General features: G+C 50.0%; 1 protein-coding gene across 10 annotated transcripts in view; it reads right to left on the bottom strand.

The window, feature by feature from the left end:
• Positions 1–24,294, bottom strand: part of LOC144142598 (CUGBP Elav-like family member 1-A) — a 479,679-nt gene that overhangs the window by 351,877 nt on the left and 103,508 nt on the right. The window contains exon 1 of one of the 10 annotated variants that reach the window (XM_077674217.1): positions 15,694–16,588. The exons of the other annotated variants lie outside the window; for them this stretch is intronic. Coding sequence (XP_077530343.1) covers positions 15,694–15,982 — 289 coding nt within the window. The 5' untranslated portion in view covers positions 15,983–16,588. Of the gene's footprint in view, positions 1–15,693; positions 16,589–24,294 lie in introns of those variants that run through there. 10 annotated transcript variants of the gene reach the window in all.

Here is a 24,294-nt window from a genome sequence, read left to right as displayed (position 1 = left end):
GGTAGCCCGCAACGAAACCACCGCGACGACAAAATGCGTACAGGCGAATGTACCCCGACGCTCATACAGGGGGAGAAGCGAAAGAGATGCGTAGGGAAGGCGAGTGGAAGAGAGTGAGAAGAACTTCCCGCACCAGCGGTCAGCCGCCGTTACGCTGATCCCACCGTGAAACGCGTCGTTTTTCCTTCAGCACACATAAACGCGCGATATGTCGCCGCGCAGGACCAGTGGAAAAAGAAGAGGATGCCCCGAGGCCGGCACGCTGTGCGGGCCAGAGGATGAAGAAAAGCACAAACCCGCACCAGAAACCACGGGCAAGGAGACGTACAGCGCGAGGAAAAAGGAACACCAAGAGCAGCGCAGAGAAGTGCGAATAAGATAGCGATGCGGGGGAATACTCGAAGCGGCGCAATAAGTGAGCCGAAAAGGGGAGACAGATATCCAGGATCGCCCGGGGCGACGAGGGAAAGCGACTGGCGGCGTGTTGACCATCGGAGGGCCGGCCTATAAGACTCGCGCCGGTCGCCGAAGTTGGCGCTGGAGATAATATAACGCTTGGCCACTACGAAGCGAATATCTAGGCGCTTAGAGAGGAACTACTGAGCCCGCTGGCGACTGCGCGTTGCACTGTATTGTAGTGCGGGAAGCGAATTCGGAGGAGAATATGTCCGGATGCCCTGTACCATCTCTCGCTACCGCATCAGTAGGCGCCTGCTTGACAGCTGTGCACGACACGCTCGCACAAAGGGTGCCTTCTTACAAGATAACGTAATATAGAACACAGATAAGCTTCACTTGCAACGAGGGTGTACAACTGTTCGTGCGGCTCAAAAGGGCAGTCAACTTTTTTTTTCGAAGCGCTTTCCAAACTAGCCCCTCTGTGTATACGTTGTAGACACGACATCTCAAAGACACGACGTCTCAAACTTGCACCAAAATTTTTAAGCGACCCGCCCGTGTATAGTTTGCGCTTTTTTTCTTCAAAAATTCCGTGCTTGATCTGCCTTTTGTAATCGGGAAAAAAAATGTACGGATCTGATCAAATCTCTCTCTCTCTCTCTCTCTCTCTCTCTCTCTCTCTCTCTCTCTCTCTCTCTCTCTCTCTCTCTCTCTCTCTCTCTCTCTCTCTCTCTCTCTCTCTCTCTCTCTCTCTCTCTCTCTCTCTCTCTCTCTCTCTTCGTGTACAAGCACGTAAGAGCTGTTCACCCGATAAGCCCCGATCGACGCTCGACAGAAACCACGAGCTGGGCACGACGCAGAGTTTCCGCAGCCGCGCAAAAGCTGGCAACAAACGTCCAAGCTTCGCCGGCGACGAGCACTTGGAGAGCGGAGGGGGCGACCGAGAAAGAAAAGATAGGTCGTAAAATATTACGAGCCACTCGCTACCGCTCTTCAACCGAACTGTTCCGAAGCTCGCCTTCACGGCACGGCGCGGGAGGAAACGGATAAAGCCGCAACCAGCACGGACTGACTGCAGCTAACAGTAAAGTCAGAAACCGAGCGAGGGCGGTGCCGTCTCCGAACAAATAGGTCCGGCGCCGGGCCGAGAAGCCCAACTTCGGAGGGGGGCCCGTTCCGAGGCGACCATATCGGCGCACACACAATGGGCGAAAAGTCCGTCTTTCCTCTACGCCCACTGCCGGACACACGCACGCACGCCTATTCGCTTCCACACGAGAGCCCACGACTGGAACGAGATCGAGGTCGTAAAAAGAAACGGCCGCCACACAGCGGGGAACAAAAGACGGGGTCTGGAAACAAAAAGGCCCCCCCGCGCTCAGTGGTAACAGCAGCAGCGCGCGCATCGCGTGAATTGAAGATAAAGGACCGCTACGCTTACCCGGAATGCAAAGGACTGCGGCCATACACGCACCACCAGCGCGGCGAGTACGGAGGCTAGGCCCTTCGGTCGTGACAAGCACAAGCCAGCGTCGGATCCGCGCCACCATTGAGGCCCGATCGGATAACTAACGCCCAAAACCAGCGGATAACCACCCTTAACGCAGGAGACACTCACATACGAGTAAGTGCAGCAAGAAAATGGAAGGAAATTCAGTCACTCCAGAGCAATCGGACGCGCTAACCAAAGGTTGTGGGCTTGGATCCCACCCGTATCAAATTTTTGTTTTCTTCTCTACTACGACTATGAAATTCCCATTTGCGCTAGCGCACACACGCGTACACACGCGCGCGCGCACACACACGCACAAAGAGACACACATGCACAAAAAAAGGTCGAACTACTTCCCCCATGTCCTTTTTGGCCTTCTTGAGTGTTGGCTTTCTCTCTCTCACACACACACATCGGCTATACCCGTTTCGATACAATCTGTAAGGCAGCAAATTGACCGATTTCGAGCCGGGGTTTCTTGCTACATTTGTAATTTACGGGCCTTCAAAACATTTACAACGGAAACCTATCTCCTTCAAAACATTTACAACGGAAACCTATCTCGTTCATAGCTAGCAGCGCGAGACGGGCGCGTTTAGTGCGTCATAAAAACGCGGGGATATACGTTCGCGCCACTTCGAGTGCGGGAACCAACGTCAAACTAACCCAAGATACGGCGTGAACAATAACAACAACAAAAAAAAAGCCGCAATAAAAGGAAATATTCCCAAGAGATTCGCGGCGCGTTATTTTCCTTCCCGGGCAGCGTTAAAGTCGTATCACTTAATCTCGGACAAGCCGGGCAATGTGGATGGGAGGGGAGGCTATAAAGAGATGGACGGTCCGGTCGGAGGGAAGGAATGCAGCGGTCCGAGACATGGGAGGAACACAATTCAAAAGAGAGAAAGGGATCAATCCCGGCCGACCTCTTCCCGCCGCAACTCGGCAATTTTCCGGCGAAATCCCGAGGGGGCAGTAGAGGGTGCAGCGAGCCAATGCTCGGAGTGCCAACGGGCCAACGTTACGGCGCGTGCAGGGAGCAAAGGCTCGGTGTCTTCAGAAGGGGCGATCGCCTTCGCGAACAGGGACTCCGAAACCACCGTAACCGCGCGCAGAGGGGTCGACGACCGGAATCGGTCAACCAGAACAAGGGGCAAATTAGGAAGTGTACGCGTAATGCAGGGCCGGGCGCGTGCACAGCGGATCACAAACAACGACCACGACGTGAATGCTCGCAAGCTTTCGCATATACACAAGCGCGGAATCGTCGTACGCACTCTAAGTCGAGGGACCAGCGAATCGGCAGCGGACACGTCTAACGACGTCGATATAAGGGGAATAGAGAAAGAGAGAGAGAGAGGGGGGGGGGGTGGAGCGGTCGTAAACGAAACTGGATCAACAAGAGAATTAGCCCCCTCTCGTCTATTTCCACTCGGGAGACGAAACTCGGCCAATCGCGACGACGACGACGAGTCGCTTTGGCCCAACCGCTTGTAGCACCGTGTGCGCTTTTTAAAGTCTATTTTAAGGCCCGAGGGATTAAGCTCGTTTCCTGCCAATTCCGAGTTTAACCTGGAAGTTTGATGAGCGCGATTAAAAGCCAGCGCTTATTTTCTACAACTGTATACGCGCGATACACTCCCGTCTCCCACAAACAGACGTTTTCGAAACGCAGCGCGTCCAATTACGAGCGTAGACTGCCCAGCAAAACGGTACGCTTGATTTTTTTTTGTAAACATCCCTAAAGGCACCGTAATTAGGCAGCTCAATTGCAATACTAACGACATAATGCCGTTGCTAGTAAACCGGGGGGTGGGGGTGGGATGGGAGGGGGGGGAGGGGGGGGGGAGTGGATCACCCTCTGCACCGAACGGCAGCGCGAGCTCGTGGCATGCACAGTTTTCCTTTTTTTTTTTTCGCGAGCCACAAACAGGAAATTACTATGCACATAGGGAAACAACTGAGGAGTGCGGCCGAAACAAAGGCTGACAAAAATGCACTTGGTCATACCACACCCACCCCATACTCAGATCCCACATATTCTTTGTTTTGCCCTCGATTCCGCAGGATAGTACCACCTCCATCTTCGCGCAAAGGAAAACCAAGCTTTAAGTATGAAGGCACACAACATACATAACATACAAACGGGAGAATACGCACGGAGAGAGGGGAGTATCCGGCAGCAACAACCCTGCATACGTCAGCGGAACGTGCCATCGGAGACTATCGCTGTAGCTAAGATCCGGGATCCATATTCCTTTTTTTTTCCCAGCCGGGCACGCACCACGATAAAAACAAGCAACAAGCCCCCCTCTCCCCCCTCACCAATAAAACGGGAAACTAAGGACTCCCCCCGGGGCCTTACGGCGGTGATTCACCGCCCGTCACCCCCTTCGCCTAGACCCACCAGCACTACTGAAACAGCAACACCGACTCACAGATGACAATGCCTCACACTGCGTCGTACACCTAGCGGCAGCCACCGCCAGCATTGGTGGCCGTATCCCCTCAAAAACGTCCCAAACACGAAAGACACGCCGAGAGCGAAATACCGAATAATCGCTTGGCGGAGAATATATACGGCGGTGTGAGCGTCAACTTGCCAAGCCTTCTGAGCAAGTCCGAGCTGTTGATTCGATAGGTTCAGAGCATGAATGCTGCAGACATGCGGCCCTCGCAACACAGACTCAATGACGTATAAAATGGAGAAGCCAAAATACAAAACCGAGAATATATATATATATATATATATATATATATATATATATATATATATATATATATATAGAAAATAAGGGTTGGCAGTCAAGAAAACCTCGGAAAGCAAAGGGGAGGTCGTGGTGGGTCATAGAAAAAGATGAAGAATTTTTTTAGTCAAAGAAGGTGGTGAAAAAATGCCCGCCGGGTGGGCATTTTTATTATATATATATATATATATAGGAAAGGGAGATGAGGAAAGAAAGCTCCCCTGGGAGTGGGTGTGCGTGTAAAAAACGGACGCAAGTGTTTAAACAGCGGCAGGGAGCAGTGATGCGAATCAGATGCGCCAGGAAGTAAAGCGGGGAAAAAAAATATTTCAAGGGCCTACAGCGGCAAATTGAAGCTGGAAGTTCGGGGTCCGGATAAGAGGGGGAAAAAAAAGGCACAGTTCACTGCACAGTGCGAGAGGGGAGAGAATGAAGGAAGGAAGCAAACACAAAACCACCCACGGTCGAAAACGGAGCAGCAGACGCAGGAGGTACTTGCTAGTTTAGGCAAAAACAAAAAAAAAAGAGTAAACGACAGAGGAGAGCCTGCAGCAGCTTAGACTTGCAAAGCGAAGACTACCGCTGCGTGCCGGGAGAGACGCCGACGATGATGTATGGCGCAGAGATTCGCGCCACATATACACTGTTTACACCCCTGACAAGACGCGAGGCGTACGCACTCCAGCGTGCGCCTAGCTGCACTCCCACCCGTCCCCCTCTTTGGGCCGAAAATTGAAGCGGCAAACACAGGGCGCGCGGCGATAACAGCGTGTACCTCCCCTTTCGCTTACGTCTTGGTACCCAGCGCGGACTTGGGCGGGCGGGAGGGGGGGGGGGGGCGGTATCGATTTAGTTGAAAAAACGCTTTCCGTTGCAGATTCTCCGCGCTTGCCCCCTCGTCAGCACTACGGGCACGATCGGCACGATGGCTCGGTATTGGTGCCAAAACTCAACTGGTGTTTTCCAAGCGTCTTTTGACTGAGAGAATCACGAAATGAAATTTAAATCAATACGAGCTTCGTACCCCTTGTTGCGGAGCAAGCACTTTTCGGCAGAGAAAGTACGGGGAAAAAAATGTGGTTGATTCCTCTGTCATAGGAATCCGTAAAAATGTGCAGCGAAATCTGCAGCTGAGCATGATTTCCGGGTCGGCGGCTGTATTGTGGGTGTGCTTGTCGAGCGACGTCCCGCTGGCGGGTCGCTTCAGCAAAGTTGTACTGGCGTCATTTCCGTGACGGATATGACGTCAGTGAAATCATGGGGTATCGCGGAATAAAACACGTACGTGTCAAAATATAAAACCCGAAAACGAACAACCCTAAGTTTAAATGTACTTTTTAGTGCTAAAGGTTGCTTCCCCGCAAGAATACCCCGTGTGCAGGGGTGCACCCTGCACAGGCCGCTTGCTTCGTTGTGCCGGCGTCACGTCCGTGACAGGTATGTGTATCCCGGAATAAAACACTTTTTGTGGTAAAAATGAAACCAGTCAAACGTGCAGATTTTATTGATGAACAGCTGTGACTTTCAACAATCGGTGACTTTCAACAATCGGTTCAAAGAATATCAATCCCGGAAAATTAAACCAACGCGAACTTCCAACGGAGACCTTCCGCAGCACTTGCAAACCGGCTCCTGTTAGCGTCTTCAGCGAAGCAACAGATCGACACATTTTCGCTAATCCGCGCGTCGCTAATCCAACGCCGTACCCGAAATTACCCAAACAGCGAAAAGTGGACGGCGTACTGTCAAACGTGATGTAAGCTGAATGCGGAAGCGAGCTGGAAACCAGACACTACATCGAATTGTAAACTGGACGTCACAACACGCCGCTGACTATATAGCGCGGTAAGCGTCGGAGTTATCGCAGCGGGAGTCACGACACCTGCGTCAAGCTATGATCCCTGCGTTAGCTGGAGAAACGAAACCACGGGAAAAGTTAAACCAACGTCCGGGGACAGTGTGATTCTGTCTCTCAGTGAACTGCTTAAATTGAGACCAAACAATCAAGGCTCTCATTTTTAAAGACGAGTCTTTCTTGGGACACTTAAGCCCGATAATATTGGTCTGCCTGCCTCTCCCTCGATTCAGCAATCGTAAAAGGTAAAATGATTCTTGAACAAGTTGTTGATATAGGCGTAAACTTTTCAAACCATTTAGCCTTGTAGCGCCCCTCGCACTTGTTAACATCGTAGAGAAAGAATAAAATATTAGGTATATTTCTGGCGAAAAATCAGTACATAGCTGGTACTAGGAAGTGTTCTCTTAAACGAAAGAAGGTGTGCGCTCGATATTTGCAACAGCAATTAAAAAAACACGGTGTAGTGTAATGTAGCGTGTAGTGAATCTGGACGTCTTGAGAACCTAGTCGGTAGTTCGAACGACGTACGCTGTAACGAGGTCAGGTATTGCCACGCCAGCTCACCCCCCAACCTGATATTGGGGCCCGATAAAAGAGTAATGTTTCTTTCCCATCTAGAAAACGGAGAGGCAAAAACATCAGCTAAACCCTGTCAAGGTTCCCCGCAACGGGCTTTTGCTTCCCCCCAGGGCAGCTTCACCCCACTGCCTACACCTACCCTCATTCTGACGAGAAAAATGTACACGATTTCCATTTCAGCGCGGAGAAGGATGTGTCGCTGTAGTCGTCTAGAAGAAGCAAACGCGACCACACGGGGCGCACTCTTTTCTCTTTGTTTCTTTTTCCAGGCCAAAGTTCCCGAACTATAGCGCGGAAAAGCAGCTATACCGCGAGCGAGTTATGTAAACCCACCCCCTTCCCTTCTCTTCGTTTCCCGAATTCCCCGTCGTCGCCGCCAAGCACGCTCTCTGCCCTATTAAGGGACGGCGTGCTGAAAAAAAAAAAAAAAAAAAAAAACCCACGCTCAACCATACAACCGCGCAATTTGCCTTGCAAATCCGATCAACCGCCCTCGGCGTCACCCCGGCGCGGCGGTACCGAGAGAGCGGGTAAGGTAACCAACCTAGCATAAACAATGCCCCCCCTCTCCCCGCGCCTCGCACTCTGCCTAACAGCGCGGTAATCGCGTGCAGCGAGCACAACCTCTAAGCCACAAGGGTACAGGGCCTTGCGCAATTTCGCCCACATTTAGCTGTGAGCGGGACCTGGATCAAAGCAATAGAGGAGGCCTTACCCTAAAGTTCAACCCCGCTTGGCGAGACCCGACGGGCGAATGCGGCTGTCGAGACATGCTCACCAAAAGTCGCAGCTATTCCGTTCAAACACGCTCGCTTAATAACCAGCGATTCTCCAAGGCGACTTGCAGTAGAGCACCGCCTTGAAATCCCCTAGCAAGGCCAAAGTTGCGGCTTCTGACAAAGAGGACGTTTACTCGTATTCTTTCACGCGCGATAGGTGCTGCAGCATTGTCAACGAGCGCCTATAATGGGGGCAACACGTCAAGCGGGCTCGTTTCAGGCGTTTCACAAGGCCAGTCGTTTCAAGGCGAAAGGCTTACCGAACCATCAAGAGAATATAAATGAAGAACGGCATTGGCGTTCTTTTGGCCATAACAATGGCCATCAAAATGCGTCAACAAGAACGCCCCGCGCCTCACAAATAACACACACACAAAAAAGGGAACGCGCCTCTATTGCTACGCAACGTCTACGGCATAAGAGTGGATACGAGAGTGAAATAAGGCCGCACTGCAGTATGCATTTTTGAGTTCCTAGGCGTGAACCTCCTCGAACACGACCGATTCGGAAGGTGCAAAACCTGTTCGGCACATTTTTTGCTGTTCTTTCACGAATCCGAGTTCCGACTGAAATACAGGGTTAGCTCAGCTGGCGAAGCGACGTAGGCTCACAGTCAACTTCCGGCGACGCTCCCGCTGCACATGTCGGTGCAGTGCACGCAATAACTACCATTGCGGAAGCATGCCCGCATACATATTCATACCACCCACCACACACACACGGGGTTATTCCGTCAATGGCCCAGTTTTGCATAAGGCGTAATGAGGCGTGTGATAGCATGCCGTATACCCTCATCACAGAATAACAAAAAGAGAACTGGCGCGCTCTTCTGGTTGAAACCAGGGGCCCAATTCTCTAAAACGACGGGGCGTCGCTTTGAAACGACGGGGTAGCGCCATGCAAATGCATGTGTTCTGGGGTTGGGGCCGTCGCTTTAACGAAGCGGCGCAAGGAGCGTGAGCCGCAGAAAAGCACTGTGGCAAGGGCGCGAAGCGACACCCACTGCCCCCCATCGTTTCACTTGTCGCTTCGCGCCCTTGCCACAGTGCTTTTCTGCGGCTCACGCTCCTTGCGCCGCTTTGTTAAACCGACGGCCCCAACCCCAGAACACATGCATTTGCATGGCGCTACCCCGTCGTTTCAAAGCGACGCCCGTTTTTTAGAGAATCTGGCCGCAGCACACCTCTCGAGCGGGTTCGGCCAAGCGTACGCGCTAGCGATAGATGCTATATTGCCGCGAACCATGCATTGGGTTTGTTTGTTTGTTTGTTTTATTTTTACTGCCCGGCGGCGCCCGGCTGTGTTATTTGCATCCCAAGCGAATCGCGTGTTCCATTCTTAATTTTTATGCCGCACGGGTTATCCCACTCTGATAAGGAGAGCGTCTGCTGCTTTGCCGCCTGTGTATTCTTTCAGTTTAGGGTAGCCCAAGTTCGCTCAAATAAACTTGTTTTCCTCGAAGACAACTGCGTCGTCTTTACCTGCGTGACAATATAATACCCGCGTACACAAGCGTTTCGAAGGCATCTGAATCAAATGTCATTTGACCCAAATGACGCCTTTGACACGACGCTCGTCAAATGCATTTGATTGAACTGCCATTTCAGACAAAGGAGCACCACCAACGACCCTTGAGGTTCTCAAAGGCCTTTGAAACGCGAACGCTTGTACTCTCGCGCGCAGTTTCTACATGCCACATTTACAACCATAGGCGTAATTATTTTACGAGTAAAACTCGGTTTTAAACTGCACGTCTTGATATTATTTCGCTTTTTTTTTTCTATCACTCGATCGACGATTGCAAGGAAATTTGGTGCTCTCAACACCGGCGGTGCGAAAAAATAAATAGAAACTGCCTGCTTAATGCGCGTTTGTGGGTTTTTAACAATTTTATCACGACTAATTGTGCTTTTACGGCCAAGTTTAACCCTAAAATTAAATTTTTGTCCAGTACGAAACCGGACAGCAGTGGCGGCTCAAAAGGCGGGTGAATGCGGAAACTTTCAACTGTCTCTTATAATTGTCGTCTACATCGGCAGAACTCCTTCAATTTCAAATGGCGATTGAAACTTCAAAGGCCATTCGACTCAAATGTCTGTTCAAACGCTCACGTAGCACAGGTGTAAACAGTGTTTTGAATCTCCCGCGGAAGAGTAACGTGCTTCAAATAAGCCCCGCAACGAAGACGAGGTTTGTGTACGTGCAAGAATATGCAGGGCTTGTGTTTCTGCAACCTCGGAAGACCGAGCCCACCGACACGGATGCTTCATTTCTCGTGCGTACTTCAAAAAAAAAAAAAAAACGTACTTTGCGCCATCGTGGCTTTCTTTCTCTTTTTTTTTCAAAACCTGGGCACCATGTTCCACGTTCCGTAGCCGAGTTGGCGAAAAACACACCGTCCCCACAACCGCGTGACCACAAAGTGGAGAAGGAAACATGTCGAAACTCCCACTGGCTGCGAACGGGCCAACGTACGAGCGTCCCTGGGCTGCGACGTCATGGGGCTGAAAGAAAGAAAAAATATCGCTCTTCGCCCAGTCATACCATAGCGCGAAACTCATCGACTACATGATTTTATTAATATAACTCGTCGCCACAACGCAGCGAGTGGAGGGTACCACGCACCCTCACACCTCAACAGGAAGCTTTAATTGGCTGAGAGCAGTTTTCTTTTTTTCTGTATCTTGTACAGCGACGGTTCCCAGTTGATCCCCCGGCGGCAACGACGATATCAACGCAAAGAGAAAGAAAACGGCTAACGAACACGGAAAGGTCGATAGCCCCGTCTAGACGTCGTAAACTCCGTTCGGGCCCCAGAAGCACAGAAGGTTGTTTCGTTTGTACCAGCAAACGGAATAATCTGCCGTGTCAGCGTTCTACGCAAATTTTGCCTTTCACGACATGCTTACTCGCGTTTACTTTTCTTGCGCCGGCAATTGTGCCATACAAACAATCCGAAAACAACGAAATTTCGATACGACATATATCACTGCTCTTCATGGGTGCTGCAGGCGTTGCAGACCGGAGACAAACTGCAATACACAATTGAAACGGGGAGGTTTACTAAAATAAAGTAAGCAGGGGAAAAAAATTCTCCTTTGTGTCTAATTTTAGCAGGCCAGAATCGAAACTGAAGCGACCCCAACGGACCACTAATTAGGGGTAGAAACGCGCTACCAGACAAAAACAAAGAGACAAACCGGCAGCGAGGTCGCATGTCGTAGAAGTACTACCAGAATTGTATCGATGCGTGGCTCCAAGGAAAACCGCTTGTACGAGCGTGCGTGCGCGAGTGAATGAGTGAGAGAGTGAGCGTGTGTGTGTGTGGGCGCGCGCGTATGTGCGCATGTGTGCGCGCGCGTGCTTGCGTGCGTGTGCGCGCAGCATAGAAACAATACACATGCTCACAGAAACAATACGCATAACATCGGCATATTATAAGAAGTTAATCTCAAAAATTAACACTGACTTTTTTACCCCACAAAATCAGAAAGAATCGATCAGGGCGATGCCATGCAAACAAAACTAGAGCAGCATCACAAAGCATTTAGCTAAACTATAAATAGTTTGATTCACGGTATGAAAGACTGCCTCTCGCGCCCTGTGCTTCTGAAGCCGCTCTCTCATCGGATCGTTTCCTCGATTGAATTACAGTCAAAACTACCCTCAATTCACATCTTCATTCTTGAAGTCATGGCAATAAGCTCCTATATATTTCTCTGGATATCGGAGCGCCGAACACGTCAGCGCGGCAACCAAATTGTCGCCCTCCGCTGTGCGGAGCCCCGACGCAGCACTAAAGCAACAGCAGCTCAGATACACGATTCTTCCTTGCATATTTCTACTTCTGGCACAAAGCGAAAACTCGCGCGCAAAAAAAGAATGAAAAAAAAAAAAAAAAACTGCGCCGCAAATGAGAGAGCACGGGCGTATACACGAAAAACAAAAAAAAAAGTTTGCCATATCCCTGACCCGCCTATGCACCGTGTTGCATTTACGCTTCCCGAGGAAGTATTCACTTCTGCAAAGCCATTACGTTAATTGGAGAAATAATAATGCGTTTCGTAGGTGGCACACCGGCGACACTAGTTCTTAAAAGGCAAAGTTTTAATTTAAAGCAGAGGGAGATGCGGGTTAGGTAGCGCGCTGCAACCAATTAAGAGGTAGAAACCCACCTACCAGACGCAACTAGTTTATTCTTTTCAAAGAACACGAAACGCGCCGACACGGAAAACGGAGGGTTCACGCAGAATAACGTCCGCGTAAGGCGACGGCAAAGCAAAGACCTTCACCGCTAGCGCAAAACGACAACGGCCAACGGTTCACTGTATGAACTGCGAGCACCTCTACGAGCTCGCAAGCCTTTACGTGAACATCGGCTGTACTCGCAGAGTACGCTGAATAACCACTCGTATGTACAGGTCCCACCAGAAGAAATCGGACCACGGTCACGTAAAATTACAGGAATTTCTTCCGGAAACTGCCTGGCTGCATCGATGTGCGTTAAAAGGAGTGCTCCCTAATAGGATAGGTTTCCCGTGAAACGATAACGGTAGTCTTAAAGCCAGTAAGTCAAATACCTCGTAATATTCACAAATCCTTGCTCCAACTATATGACGGTGCCCTGTACCCGCGAAATACACAGCACATAACTTATTGATTTAAAAGAAGTGCTTTCTACAACCGAAGGTTATACCCCCAGACGCCATCTGCCGGCCAACGGGACATCAGAGAGACCAACCATATACCGGCTGCCTTCATTTAGAGCTGGAGCACTGCGTAGTCAGCCGCTTTAATGAAAACGCTGCAGAAGCAAAGCAGACACGTGAAAGATTCTGTATGAGGTAAACTAATACGATGAGATCACTGCGGAATTCTGTTCTGCGCTTGGGAATAACGCCTCACTTAATTTGCGCCAAAATGTCGCCGGCATCAGAAGTGCGACCTCACCGCGCGCGAATCAACCCCGCGATCTGACCGCGGCGGGGCACGCCAAGGCACGCCACCTACCGCGCTCTGAGTCACTTCCGAGACATCGTGAAATATCTCGACTCTTTTTTTTTTTCTTTTGCCTCGACGTCAGCGGAAAAAATGACGACAGGGAGAGCAAAAGCTAAACTAGGTGCGACGAGAAGATCCCTGCCAAGAAAGAACAAACACGAAACGATGACGATATGCGAAACGACCTCCCAATTTTTGCGAAGCGCTCGGGGCTGGGGGCAAAAACCCCTCGGGCACTGTAAAGCGCCGAATCAGGCACGGCCGCGCAAGAGCGAGAGAAAACTGTTTGGCGCGAGAAACAGAAATCGCTCGGGGAAGGGAATGGGGACGAAGGGTGGGGGAGAATAAGCGCGAGGCTCCATAAATGAAGATGAGGCGATCTCGAAAGTGAAACGAAAGCAGAAAGGGAGAAGGAGGATAAAGAGGCAGCGGGGATGAACAAAGCGAAGCCGATAAGGGCGAAGCTAAATGTTAATTAGAGACCGAACGGTCAACCAGGGACCGACTTACGCCGGAATGGGGGCTCGCGCGCGCGTGTGCGCATACAGCTACCGTCACAGGCACTTTTTTTTCCCTCTTCCCTGCGGACCGCTCGGAAAGAACGAACCAAATTTGGGGGAGAGAGAGAGAGAGAGAGAGAGAGAGAGAGAGAGAGAGAGAGAGAGAGAGAGAGAGAGAGACCGACGACGTACACTGCGTAAGTGGCACGAGCCTTTAATAAACGAACGAGGAAGTGCCACATGTGCACTTCCCCGTTCACTTGTCAATATGCAGGCCACACCAGGGACGTGTGACGTCACCAACCGTGGACTGCTACGAAAAAAGAAAAGGTGTTACTGATCGCTGGCTCCTAAACAGAAGAGGAGAGTCTTTTTTAAAAAAATCGTCACTCGAGCTCCTCCACGTAGATGAAATAAAAAACGATGTTTTGACGGTACGTTTTATTATGCTCTATTTCTGTGATATCTTTTTTTCGCAGATATTAGGAAGGCAAAAGCTGCCAGCCGTGCAAGTGCACCGGTATACTCACCTCGACAACCTTACGCAGGACCCAGCATTGCATAGATAACAGGCTCCCAGATAAGGAAAGTATACAAACCGAAATTACCTGACGAAACAACGAAAGACTGGAGGGCTATACGAATTGAGTAATGGGCCACATTGCAAAAAAATATGCATGTTGGGACTAAAAAGAGCGGGCGTTTGTTGCCAATCACCGACTGCGATAAGCTCCGAATCTAGATAAGAGGAGGTCAGCCCACTGCTGACTTCCAAGCATAAAAGAAGGCGGAAAGCCATTTAACAAACGTCCTACGACCGGCTCACGATAGGTTTTTTCACACCTACCGCACTTTTTGATTGATTGATATAAGGTTTAACGCGCCGACACTACACAGGCGATGAGGCGTGCCCTAGTGGGGGGGCTCCGGGTTAATTTTGACCACCTGAGGATATGTAACGTGCGCCGAAATCTCCAACACAGGCGTTTTTGCTTTTCGCCTCAATCAGAAAAGCAGCTGCAGCGGCCGGGAATCGAACCCGCGTCCCTACCGCACTTGTACGCAACGCGTTACAAATAATTGGTCACTTGTAATTGTTTTGGTTACTTTTTAGACTAATTGTAGTTTCAATCGTTTACTTACTGCAGTGAACAAATTGCAACCGTAATCGGTCACATTTTTCCAGTAACGTGTACAAGTCTGTAGTACATAACCCTTGAAATCGGGACTGACTCTACGATCGGGAGATCCTAGGCCTTGTCCTTCCTAGCAGTACGGCATCGACCTCTTCGCCACACCCTCCTATCGGTGACGTAGTTCCCTGGCCTAGAGGTCTTCCGAAGGGGGGAGAGCGTGGTGTGCAGTGCTGGCGGCCTCGCTCGAGAAAAAAAGACCTCGCTTACGCATTAAGCTCTCGCCTGGGAATAATTACGGCAAAGAGAGGTCGGTCGCGTGCGCCGCCTAGCCATTATGATTACGCCAAGGGGAAAAAAAGAAAGAAAGAAACGCCTGCAAGAGCGCAGCGTCGCCGATACTCGCGCGAACAAACTGAAATCGGGGAAACAGGGAATTAAACTACGCGGGGCCGAGCGCGATGAAAATTGGGGGCGCGCGTTACGCACAGCGAATTCCAATTTCGCCGGCTTGTTAGCGAATGACATATTTATTATCAGCGCGCCAGATAAAAGGGGGGGGGGGTGAAGACGCCGGAGAATGGCATCACGTCCCGGGCACGGCGGCATTAATTGCCTAATCGTGGCCCGGGAAATGGAAACATGCTGCGTGATGGTGCTACGGGCGGAGAGAAAAAAAAAAAAACAGAACAGGCGCTGAAACAGTGCGACCATGTATTGAAGTTCGCGCGCGCGCAGAAATTTGGTGAACAGACGAATGAATGATTTGAAAGCAACGCCGGTAAGGAAAAACAAGATCTCGGCATAAACAGCACATGACTGCGTAGAAAACTCTTCCCCAGTGAAGCGTAACCGATAGCAGAAATCAAAACTGGCATCTGCCAAATTACGACCGAAAACAGACGATGGTAGAAAATGGCTTTATAGTTTGCTGAAATAGCAGAAATCTCGCACATTAAAGAAAACGGTAGTGGGCCTGACGGGCCCTTTTACCAGAATACTAACAACGTCGCCTTTAGACTGGTGGTGACGCAACAGGCGTATTGAAATCGTAAGCTATATTAAAAGAAACGGTGCTTCACATCACTCGCTCGACCGACGCGTCAGATGATGTCCTTGTTAAGGAATGATTCCCGACAGTTGCGACAGCAGTCACAACACGGCGTAACCCACGTGCCGTCATCGACCCCACCAGTCCCACTCACCAGGGGGAGGGACCGGCCAGGGGGGCACCCCGCCGGAGGCGTCGAGCAGGCCCGGCGGATGTGACGTCAAGAGCGGCGGAGGAGGAGGATGCACCAGAGACGGCGGCGGTGGAGCGTAGCCGACCGCGTTACCCGGAGCGGCGACGTACATGGGCACGGCGCCGAAACCGTGGTCCGCCAGGACCACGGGGTGAGAGACGGGGGCGAAACCGCACAGCCCTTTCATCTTGCGGGACTTGGTCTTGTCCAGCTGCGCTAGTTTGGCCTGCTGAGCGCGCTTGCGACCCATGGCGACGACCACAGTACGGGCGGATCGCTGAACACGCGGACGCGCCGAGTTCGATCACCCACCCTTCGCCCCTTCTTCCAGCAAGCGCCTAACGCACCCGTTACGCACCGTTACTTGAGGTGTACGTGTTACTGCACCAAATTCCGAGGGCGTACACGGCCCATAAAACGGAGGTATTTTGAGGGCCACGATGAAGTTCATGCGGACACGCGTATATGACCGACAGCATCTGAGGTCGTCTCACGCGCACAATAATCGTATAAAGCGGGGCAAGTTCCAGTACCTTCCCTCCACGCACCGAGCACAACAGCAGCACCCACTGTTGGCACCACTAACTACGGAGCACGAGATGCAGATTCGATCGCCACACAACACAGCACACGTTGCCTATACTACCGGCGCACCAAGTTTCAGAAACAAACGCACTCGACAATCGCTCGCTGAAGACAGGAAATCCAACGTTGGACAACGTCTTCCACTGCACACGCAAATGCGACACCGCCACCACGGAACACTGCGCGGTCGCGCAAAAAGCCGATCCACCGGAAACGAAGATGCGGCAGCAGCTCGCTAGCTCGCTCGCTGCGCGGACGGACGTCAACTGCGCAACCAACGCGCCAGACATGCCGATTCGGGACACCTCCGAGAAAGATTGAACGGCGCAGCCAGACGTGGGCTCGAAAGTGCCGCGTCATTCCCGAAGCGCCAACGTGGAAGCGTCGCCAGACGTGCGCCGAGGCGATGACTACGCGATAACGATTCGTCATTGGCGAACACTGCGCCGAATGAACTATACGCCTATCGCGGACAGAAAAAAACGCGGAAGACAGAAAATTAGTGCAGAGCGGCCTCTTTTGCGTGTTCTTTTCGCCGGCAATGCCAGCTATTTAACGCTGACTCGAGAAGACTGCAGTGGTTCGCCACTGACTAGACTTCACTAAGGGCTGCTCCCCGCACTACGCGCTGACGCTGCTGAAGCTTGACCACAATCTCTCGGCGCAGCCTTATCAGGCTTGCAAGCCACCTTCCATTCGTCTGCGCGCAGGCGAGAGTGATGAGTTTTTAGCTATATAGGCGGCGAAACACGGCACTCGGGTTGCCCATTTTCAACTGTACTGCTTGTCCTCTCGAGTTTCGAGGTCCTGTAGGTCTGCCCGATCACTTACGCCACACGGATTATTTGGCCAACAGCTTCACCGAATCCTAGTGCGACAAAGTTCGCATTCTGGGAGTTCTACCAGACAGCCACAGCAGTGCTGAAACAACGCGCCATTTGGTTTGGTGCTAGCCGGGCTACTTGAACGAGCCCTTGTCAGAAGCCTCACCTGCGGCGTCCTTGCATACGACCTCCCTATATGGCTGCAATGAAGCGTTCCTCCAGACAATTGGGGGCCTCACATGGCGTACTAGGCCTTCCGTTTTCAAGCAAGCTACGCCCCTCCCACACTCCACCCGCTCCAGACATCCCTTCGCACCGCCACCTAGGATATGCTGAGCATTCCCACAAAAAACTCCGCTCAGTGCCCCACAACCTTGGCTCTGTGCAGCTTTCATGTAAGGACGTAGCCCTTCACTTCGCGCCCTGCACAACCCCCGCAAGCTCCGCTCCTAAGTGACCCGATATGAAGGTCACGGTTTCGTGTATACGCTTCAGATAGTTGCAACTCTAAGTAGCCAGTAAAATATAGTGCGCGATGCGGTCTACACCTCCCTCTCCTCGAGAGGCACCACTCCCCATCCACCGCATACCCCAAGCCGACCAACCTACAGCGCCAACCACGACTGACCGATCACCAACACCCCTTCCGTCGTCCCCCTACTACGACCAAGCGGCCTCCCTTACCTCAATAAAAGCTCTTCGAAGAACCCTTCTAATACTAATTTAAAGTTCCCAGAGGCGGAAGCTCTTAAGCGAATGATAACTTCCCCACACAACGCTACCGACTGGTGACAGCGACATCCCCAACTTTCGGGGACACGCGCCTCCGAAGACGCCTAGCGCCCTCCTCGGCGGCAGCCGTCGACGGCGAGCGTAACTGAATGGGAGGGAGCAAAAAAAAATCGTAGCTCTCGAACGGAAGCAGGTTTTTCAAAAGGCCTTCTTGAAATACCTAGAATTACTTCAAGCGCACCCGCGGCGAAAATTAGAGCAGTGTAAAGCATTAATTACCGGTTCCTCACACACCTAAAGTTTTCCATAAGGGGCCCTTGATTTCTGATTTGTTTCGCAATACTAGCGGTTATACTAGTGCTGCACAGAAAGATTTTTAAAAAGGCCTTCGCGAAATACCTAAAACTACTTAAAGCGCACTCACAGGTAAAATTTCAGCCCTGCAGAGCATAAATTGTTGGTTCCTCGCCCCCCTAAAGTTTTCGAATTCCCAGAGCGAGCTTCTTGATTTCTTCCTTGTGTCGCGATACTGGGGCAGAAAATGGAGATTTTTCAAATTACCTTCGGGAAATATTTAAAACTACTTTACCCACGGGAAAAATAACCATGACAAATAAAAAAGGGAGAGAGCAGGTGGGCGGATTGCGAAATTGTTCCCGGCAATTTATCAAACGCCATTTTATCGAACTCCCGGCGGCCGTTTCATCGAACATTTCAACGTTTGGACGAAGGCTTTTTGGCACAAAACCTTCTGTAGAGGCCGTTTCTGCATGTTATATTCTGTACACGTACATTTAAAGGACGCGGAGTCGAAGGTTGGACCTGCGCATGATTAGCAAACTAGTCCCGGGCCATCTTCACTAACGTGAAACCTGCGGAGGGGCGAAGGGTATACGACTCTATGTGTATTCTCGGCGGCTTGGCGGTTTTGCCTACGGAGATGAAACCGTTCAGGGGTATGATATACAGCTTTGCTGTAAGTCTCGTGTCTTTGAAGCACGAAGCGTCCTAGCGCGAGTCGAATTGGAAAGCGAGTGTCACGGTGTGTTTTTAGTAGGAGTTTTTGACGACGGAGATAAAACGTTCTGGCGCGAAGCCCTGTATACCGAGTGTCCCGGTGCGTTCGTTTAGTATGCGTTACGTTCTAGCGCGAGGAATTGGAAAACGAGTGTCCCGGTGTTTTAGTGCCGTGACTACATGATACGACGACAACGATGACACGGGACGCCGACAGCCCGACCCCCTAAGGGGCTTCGACCCCGACGGCATTTTATTAATCAAGGGGAATTTTCCCCATATCCGAATAACAACGTTTTGATCAATCAATCAATCAATCAATCAATCAATCAATCAATCAATCAATCAATCAATCAATCAATCAATCAATCAAACATTTTAATTAGTCAAATAATTTGAATGATTGATTCATGAGCCGATCAACGATGGCAATTATTATGTTTTATGTGAGAATTAGGTGGCAGTGATCTTTATTTTGCGGGAAGCTGTATATGGCTCACTCGACTTCATTTCCTGTTGTCGCGGCCCGTAAGCGGGATCGTTCAGCAGAATATGCTTTGCGACGAAGCCAACATTCCTACGAAGCTTCTGTAGTTCTGTATCTCGGGAAGAAATCACGGTGCGATACGATTGCTATGTCACTACGCCCTGCGCAGTTTCTTTACTTCTCGTAATTACCCTGAAACGAATGAATGACGCTTGACGGATCAAGCGGCTATATAATCGCAGGGAGTTTTATCCCAATCGATGTTATGAGTACTTGCCAGTCGCAGTTTTAATACAAGGAACACAAAGCCGCTCCTCCTGAAACAATCCATTAACATCACAGTGGTAAAGGTGGTTCTACTCCTTACACACACGCTTAGAGTAAGCCCAGTCAATACATTCAATAAGAAAGTATTATAAAATCGCAATTCCGAGCACATTTCTAGTTCATTTGATAACTATATTTAGTGGTAATTTTCAGGCTTTCTCCTATTCATCTACCAGCCCCCTTGGTAAACAGAGGGGTGTGTCACTTGTTTTTCTCATGAAGACGACTGCCTCAGCTCTCGCCAAACCAGCCTATTCAATTTTTTTCCTTTTTATAATGGAAGAAAGCGATGTTTATCTGGGGTGTCTATGATATGCACGACTTGAAGAGCCAATTTCCGGTGGGGCGACAGAAGGCGAAAAAAGAGCGATTCCTGGAGGGGAGGCGCAGTCGGCAAGACCCCACGCGCGAAAAGGTGTAGCCAGCAAGCTTGTTCCTCGATGGGTGGACAGGCGCCAACGATACCTGGACATTGTGTCCTCAGCGGCTTCAAGTTCGGGTGATTTTTTGTTGCGTAATTGAGGTTGTGTGAGCTCATGGTGACCGTATAGCTTTTTTTTTTTGCATCAATGCAGTGAGGATTCAGAGGCCTGTAAGGTTTTCAAGGGAAACCGAGAAGAATATGAGTGGAAAAGGAATCCGGGGGAGATTGAAACCTAAAGACGAGGGTGGGGAGGGAATGGGTGAAGGCTTGGGCGAAGAATTAAAATGAAATGAAAGTACGCGTGCAACCAGAAAGCCCTAATACGGGAATGAGTGGTATTTGCGAGCACAACCCGTACGAGCTTGAACAGCTGTTTCCAAAAAGGACCGTTTTTCCTCCACGACAATATCCTATAGGCTTGTCTGCGAAAAAGCTAGCGACAACCGTGTTTGCAAACTCATTTTAGCGTGACAGTCCAGCCTACATAAATATTTTCATACCATTTTCTGCATTTTTTTTCAGGTAACCGAATGTTTGTGAAGCTCATTTAGAGAAAACTACATAAAAATACATTACCACACCTTAAACACTGGCTAATGGACCTTTTACCAGTAGCGATCTGCGCATGCGCGGACTGCCGGTACGCCATTCTTGGCAGTAGCCTCAGGTGAAATAAACAAAAAGGCGCCCCTCAGCTTGCTGCTTAGGGAGCGGTTATGCTTCCTAGGGCTGTACGTTTTTGTTTCCTCTTTTCGGACAGTTCCCAGCGAATCCGTACGTGCACACAAAAAAAGGCGTTCAAAAGAAAGGGGCGAAAATGTTTGAGGCTGACCACCCTGCGATCACTTGGTTACCAGTGAGGGAGCAACGAAAATGAAAAAAAAAAAAAAAAGTGAAGAAAAAGGGGCGCTCCGGCCACTGCAGATTGGTCACGCGAGCGTGCACCTGCTACATTCACGTGAATAGCGCAGGTGACGCGTGGGTGCGGGAGGCACTGCAGGCCGAAGATATCTTGTGCACAGGTTCTGCGAAAGCCCGACTTTGGAGGGAAGTGCCTTACGACTAATTTCAGTTCGCCGTGGCGGCTGCTTGGAGGACCGGTACTAGAAAAAAGATCCATTTAACCTTATAACCCAGGAGTCTTTGTCGGTTCTCTGCTTATAATTTTTACATCTTCATATTTTATTGTAATTTTCGCAGCTCAGGTTAGTTTTCGGTGTCTTCAATTTTTTTCTGTTCGTTAGGTTATGTTAGATTCGTTCACCTTAGGTGCGTTAATGGAAGGCGAAGCAGTGCCAGACTACAGTGCCTAGTACATTCTATGCACTACATCCAGGCGGGACATTTTTCATCGAAACAACGCCGGTGGGCGCACTTCAGTGGAGTGCTTACAATACTGTCGGACGGCATATAAACACAGCCTAAATAAATGCACTCGACTTCCTTGAAACGATTTCTCCTGTCATTCTTTATTGAGAATCGTTCCTCGATTATGTTGTATTCATTTTATGTTTTTTTTTTTTTTCAATATCGACTGGAAGAAATATTTATTGATCATGCAGTAAAGTCAGCAAATATACTTCAGACCAGTGTTGTACACGTTACTCTAAAACAGAAAAGAAAGCTCGTTCCTCGTTCCTTCCCAATTTTGAAACGAGTTACCGTTACAAGTTCCTTTATTGCGAAAGGCACGCGTTCCAGCTCCACTTCGAACATTGGAACGTGTCGTTACATTAACGTTACATTTCATTTTTTAAATAAAAGTGTGGTGTCGGATAATCCCGAGGCGAAATAAAGTGTGAAATTTAAAACTCACACCAAACTACGTATATTATACGAATAGGAGCCTTGCCGGCAGCAGATTATGTTGAAATAAAATGGATCCACAGAAACGCTCCTAGACAAATTTTTTTGGGGAGAACCGGAAAAACTCCAGACATGTCTAACTGCGATTTTTGATACATATGGCACTTTCAACTTCGGTTTTACGAATGCGCAGTAAGGTTACTGCGCTTGAGATGTGCAGATAGAAAGTTACATGCAGGCACATAATTAAAATTCTTGCATAAAGAACTGTGTCGAAAGGAGCAATACATAGGCGTTTAATGAATGGTTATTACAATATTGCAGGTTATCTAAAATGCCTTACAGGCCCTGCGCAGGGAATTGAGTAAGGGGGTAAGCTTTGAGTAAGCTTTGAGTAAGCTTTGTAAGAGTAATTGAGTAAGCTTTGCAGATCATACAGCACAAATTTGCGAGTAACAAAACATAACAGAACAAGTAATGGCTGCAAGGTTCACAATACAAGTTTTAGTCAAGAAAAATAAAAAATAAAAGTCAGCACTGTAGTCACACATGAAATCTACGCGCAAGAATTACAAAGTATACCGAACACAATCAGGGTAGTAGATAAAGTAAACAACCGAAAATATCCAAATATGTTGACGCGACGCACAAATCAGTTGCTGTGGTTAGAAATACGCATAAGGGAAAAGCACAGGAAATAAAAGCACAGGTTGAAACCAACCAACTAAAGTAACTCTGAACGCTGGCCGTCCACGTTCCAGCGGCCTCTCTCAGGTATTGTCCATACCGCATGCGACAAAAGTATGCCCAACAATGACGAAATTCCTGTCCTTTGTCAACACGACGCGTGCAATACAAAAGGTCCTGGCACTCCCTTCGACCCATTCCCGTCGACTCCCAGGCCGCGCCGTGACGAACTGCATGCGTACTTTGAGCAGTACAGCATACCGAGACACTGCGGCGCGCCCAGCCCTATTCATAGCCGGTGACACTTCGGATGAACCCGCCGCGGTGGCTCAGTGGCTAAGAAGTTGCGCTGCTGAGCACGACGTCGCGGGTCCGATCACCAGCCGCGGCGGCTGCTTGTCAGGTGGAGGCGAAAAGCAAAAACGCCCGTGTGTACGAGATTTCGGCGCACGTTAAAGATCCCCAGGCGGTCAAAATTAATCCGGAGCCCTACACTACGGCGCGCCTCATCACCTGCGTTGCGCCGGCGCGTTAAACCCTATAATCAATCAATCGACACTTCGATTGACCTCACAGCGAGCGCAACTCCCCCCCCCCCCCCCCCCCCCCACCTTACCCCCCACACCAGACAGTTTTTTCCAACAACCTTTCCTCGGCAGTGAACAATTCTATCGGCCAGACGCGCAGTCTGGCCGTTCCAGAGAAACGATGAAAGGTGAAAAGCATTCTCGCGGCTGCGCTATTCCTCCATCGAACGCCGCGTAAGCTCCGCGGGGGATCCAGACATTTCGGTGTAGGTCATTTCGGTGAAGGACGTTTTGGTGCGGACATGTCGGTGCACAGACGTTCGGTCTTGCAAGGAACGCCGTTCTGTACAATACTGCTTGAGACGTGGCCTACGTCGTCATCTTGACCCCAAGCACGGCCGGAGCCCCGCTAGCCGTTCCCGGCCTACCGGGCTCCTGATCTATTCCTCTGAGGCAGGGGTCTCAAAGACGCGTCCCGCGGACCTTTTGATTCGGACTTAGTATACGAACATATTTATTTATTACAAACGTTCTTGTTCGCAATCCTGCGATAAGTTAGGCCAGGGGTTGGTTGTGCGGCATTGCCAAAAACGTGTTTATTATCTTTCTTGGGCTACTTAAACCCAGAAATTTTGGTCTGTCTGTATGTCTGTCCGTCTGTCTGTCTGTGACCCGATTCAGCCACCCGGCCAAAGCAAAACAATGCCTGCGCAATAGTCTTATGTAGTCACAGCTAAATCTACCCGTCTATGTCCGGTGGAATGTTCATACTTCTCAACATTGTTGAAGAAGAACAAGACATTACGCAAATATGAGACAACAAATATATACAGAAGTGATATTTGCAGTGTTCCTTTATAAAAAAATCAAACATGCTTGAATTTGCGAAATTAAATACTTCATCAACTGCAGAAAAAGAATTCACTCTGCCGTCGCCTGCTGTCGCCCGCGCCACTATAGCTTCTGGGGCCATTTTAAGAAATCAACCGGCAACAGTTACGCAAGGTTCCACTAGGTAGGTTCCACGTTCTGCTTGCAACGCACGTGGAGTAGGGAAACGCGGTTCTATAAACGCTGAAGTAGGGCGCCTCGATTAACGCGCGTCTTCGCCGTACGGCAGCGTTCGCATCGGGTCACCCGGTTTGG

Source organism: Haemaphysalis longicornis, unplaced genomic scaffold, assembly GCF_048455015.1.
Source record: "Haemaphysalis longicornis isolate Haplotype H1 unplaced genomic scaffold, Haemaphysalis longicornis Haplotype H1 scaffold_6, whole genome shotgun sequence".
NCBI classification, from domain to species: Eukaryota; Metazoa; Arthropoda; class Arachnida; order Ixodida; family Ixodidae; genus Haemaphysalis; species Haemaphysalis longicornis.
The sequence above is the reverse complement of the archived record's forward strand: the minus strand, read 5'-3'. Positions and strand labels throughout refer to the sequence as shown.